The sequence below is a fragment of the Mustela putorius genome, unplaced genomic scaffold (genome assembly GCF_011764305.1).
Source record: "Mustela putorius furo isolate JIRA1106 unplaced genomic scaffold, ASM1176430v1.1 tig00003836_pilon_pilon_pilon, whole genome shotgun sequence".
In the NCBI taxonomy this organism is placed as follows: domain Eukaryota; kingdom Metazoa; phylum Chordata; class Mammalia; order Carnivora; family Mustelidae; genus Mustela; species Mustela putorius.
This window is the reverse complement of record NW_025421989.1, coordinates 21,450,446-21,454,268: the sequence shown is the minus strand read 5'-3', so window position 1 is coordinate 21,454,268 and position 3,823 is coordinate 21,450,446. Positions and strand designations below refer to the sequence as shown.

Genomic DNA, 3,823 nt, shown 5'->3' with positions numbered 1-3,823 from the left:
TTCCTTGGGGAAACTGAAGTTGTAAATATAACCTGAAAGGCCATTGGTATTGGCATCTTACAAACTTTATGATATCTCAAGAAGATTATATAGCTGGATTAGATAATGAGATTGTAAATGTCTCTCAGTTAAATTAGGCTTTATCTGAAACCAGTTCCTTGCACGCCAGCTCTTGAAAGCCTCTGGTTCTTATAAATCATGATATACAATGACTTCAACTAAAGTCTCTGCTAAATTTAATCAAGAACATTCTGTACAATGGACTATCCTTTATGCAGTAGTAGGCACCAATGACTGGCTTGCATAAGTATTTTTATCCTGGTATAGACAGTGAGGTATTGGCATCTCTCTGCTGTATTTCTTGGGCTTTAAAACAAGCAGACAAGAAGCAATCCAAACAGTTTATTTCCACATAACTGAGTAAAGTAACATCAGATTCTAAAATGTAGTCCTTCCCCACTCTCAGATGGTATGACCCAATCCAAGAAGTGACCACAAAGCCCTTGGATGTGATTTAATATGAATTGTGTCCCTACTTCATAAAATAGCATTTCATGATATTACTTTGTCATTAGACTACTGCAGGTTTTTTTTTTCCCAAGTATTTTTTTTGTAATAGTTAAAATGAACTATTTCCAGGCTCTTCTCCATGCAAAGCAGGAGAAATATAAAAGCTCTTTTTGATCTGGCGTCTTGTATTAATTTAAATTGAATCTTCACTATTTGAATTTATTGCAGCAGATGTCCTCAGCTACCCAATTATTTTAGCACAATTTGGCACATATATAATTTTAAAAGATCTTGTATCTAGGCGAAGCATTTAATTTCCTACCAAATTAATCCCTTTGGAACATTACTTTGGATGCCATGGTGATTAAAAAAAAGACTCTTTCATAACAGCAAGTTGCTCCAGTAAATACCCAGTACTCTGCACAAATGGAAGATCTGCATTTATTTCTTCTGTTATATATGCTGCAGGTTTTCTTATTACTAATTATGAACTCTTTCTCAGCTATTTTTAATAACCATGTATTCTGTGCCCTTTCCTTTCTAATTCTGGGTTTTTCTGTTCTCCTGTTCGAAGGAGATGACATGCTTTTCTTGACCCTAAAGTGGCAGTGAATGTGGATAAAAGCAGAATTCCTCAGCAATGTGGTCAGGAACAGGAGTGATAATGTTTAAGATTTTGCTTAGCTAAATGACCTATACCTCAATATGCATTTTTAGTAATTAATTAAAATAAGTTAATGTGTCCTAGTTACTATTGCCATGTAACAAGTCATTCTAAAACTTTTTAGAGTAAAGCAACCATTTTATTATGTGCACAGATCCTGTGGATTAGATACTTAGATACGGCATAGCAGAGATGGTTTGACTCTGATCCATGATGTCTGGGCCCTCAGCTGGCAGACTCAAAGACCAGGGATGACTTAATGGCTGAGAGCTATGAAAATCTGGTATTATTAAAAGTCTGGAAATTCAGCTGGGAATGTTGACTGAAACACCTGTATACAGCCTTTCTTGGTAATTTTGGTTTTAATACTATGGTGGGTAGTTTTTTGAGGTAAAATATCTTAGAGGAAGGCATGCCGAGATCAAGCATTCCAAGAGTGCCTGATAACAGAGTCTCAGAATTCACCTGTCATCATTCTTTCCAAATAGGTATAAGTTCAACCCAGAAGTCAGTCAAGATTCAAGGAGAAAAGACACAGACCCTAACTAATTAGAGAAGTTGGAATGATTTGTGGATATTTTGAAACCACAACAAATTTATCATCTAATAGAGTGATATATGATAGGTAATTATTTTCTGTATGCTTAAGATTGTTGTAGTCTATATATAACATTACACATCCCTCAACTGTTAGAGGATACCCATGGAAGTTCAGATAGAGTGCACAACAAAGTATTCACCATATATGTTATGCTCAACTTTGTTATTTTTTGTTTTTTACCTTAAAAATATTTTATTTTAATGAAACTGGTACAGACAATGTTCATTTAAAACCCCCTGGGTGGCTCGGTCAGTTAAGCATCTGCCTTTGGGTCAGGTCATGAGCTCAGAGTCCTGGGATGGAGCCGCATGTTGCCATTGTCATCGTCATTGTCGTCAATGACATAGTCGTCGTCATTGACATTGTCATCGTTGTTGGGCTCCCTGTTCAGCAGGGAGTCTGCTTCTCCCTCTCCCTCTGCCCCCTTCCTCTGCTGTCCTCACTCTGCCCTCCTCCCTCTGCCCCTCTCCCTCTGCCCTCCTCTTCCTGCCTCTGCCATCTTCCCTCTGCCCCTCTCTCTGTCCCTCTCTCTGCCCCTCTCCCTCCTCCTTTTTTCCCTCCCTCTTATTCATAAGTGCACTCTCTCCCAAATAAATAAATAAAACCTTAAAAAAAATAAAAAACATACCCCAGGCCAAAAAGTACAAATAAAACCCAAAAGAGCAGTGTTATATTGAATACACTTCTGCATGAATAAGTTTATTAACTGCTAACGGAAATTTGGACTTTCCTGGGATCTTCTGATGAGACTTTTCTCTTTTATCTTAAACTGCTTTCTCCGTAGTGAAGCCATCTTTGGGGTTAATCATTATTCTCACCATTGCTGTTATCTCAGCTCCAGCCTGATAGTTCTCGTATTTTGGTCCAGACACTCAAATTCTAAAAGTAGCTTCAAGTTAAGGAAAGATTGTTTTCCACAGTTCAGTTCTCTGAAAAACTTCCATCTCCCACTGAAAGTCATAGTCCACGAATGTAGCAGTAACATGTTAGAACTCTAGGGCCCATTAACGAGACATTTTTAACACTGGCATTGGTTCTTATTTATCAAAAGCATAAAATTGCACAGTCCTGGCCTCTCCATGTACCCGTGTAATTTCTTAAAAAGGAGGGCAATATATGAAGGAGGCTGAGGTTTGATCTCCAAAATCAGCACAATGAAAAAAAGTAATAGTGAAAAATGGTCAACAGAATTCAAATTATCAGATAGTTTAACAAGATGAGGTGCCAGTTTTCAATTCTATTTCGAACACCACATTAAAAATAACTATTTGTAAAAATAAAAAAGGATTGAGGGTAAAGGAAAAAAAGGTGAAAGGGATACCTAAATCATTGAATGACCCCCGTTTTGTTCCTGATAAACTTCAATTACATCATCTTCCTCCATTCCTAGCTCTTTGGCGGTGTGGTTGTCAGCAATTCTCTTACCATCAAACAGAAATCGAAGTGAGTGCATTGAAACTCCTTGTCTTTGACAGTAGCGTTCTTTGAGTTTTTTCATACGTGTTGTCATTTTCACTCTGAAATGTATCTCACTGCTATCCTGTCTGATGACTTTGAGTTTAATGTGTTCTTCTGGCTTCTTCTTGTCCACATCCTCATTTGAAGGGTTTGCCTCCAGGTCATCATCCATGGTGCAGTTGGCTTCACTCAGTGTCTCTACATGGGAGTAGTGGTAGCAGCAGCCTTGAGTAGGCAGAACCTCGCTCCGGGGATTTACAGGTCCGTTTCTCCCCTATGGCACGATGCTGTGACTGACTTGCTATGTTCAGCTTTGAATTCTGCTTTAGAATTCTTGATCACGTGTCATAAATTTTCTTTATGATCCTTAGGGTTCTACAGACCTTAGTATGTCATTTGAATTTTGTAATAGCTCCAACTCAAGAGCAAGCTTACAATAATTAATAAGAAGAAGGGGATAAATGGAAGCATATAAATCAGCAGTATTAATGAACATCTCTTAGTCATCTGTCTCGGTTTGGGATCCCCAAAAATTAGACAGCAAGGAAAGGACCTTAGGGCATGTAATTTATTTGAGAGGTGATCCCAGG

At 38.0% G+C, this 3,823-nt stretch overlaps 1 protein-coding gene across 1 annotated transcript; it reads right to left on the bottom strand.

The window, feature by feature from the left end:
- Positions 1 to 2,461: 2,461 nt before the first annotated feature.
- LOC101687389 (small ubiquitin-related modifier 1-like) lies at positions 2,462 to 3,550 on the bottom strand. Its single transcript, XM_045089426.1, has one exon. The coding sequence runs from the start codon at positions 3,403 to 3,405 to the stop codon at positions 3,097 to 3,099; it is 309 nt and encodes a 102-aa protein (XP_044945361.1). The 5' UTR covers positions 3,406 to 3,550; the 3' UTR covers positions 2,462 to 3,096.
- Between the last annotated feature and the right edge of the window lie 273 nt (positions 3,551 to 3,823).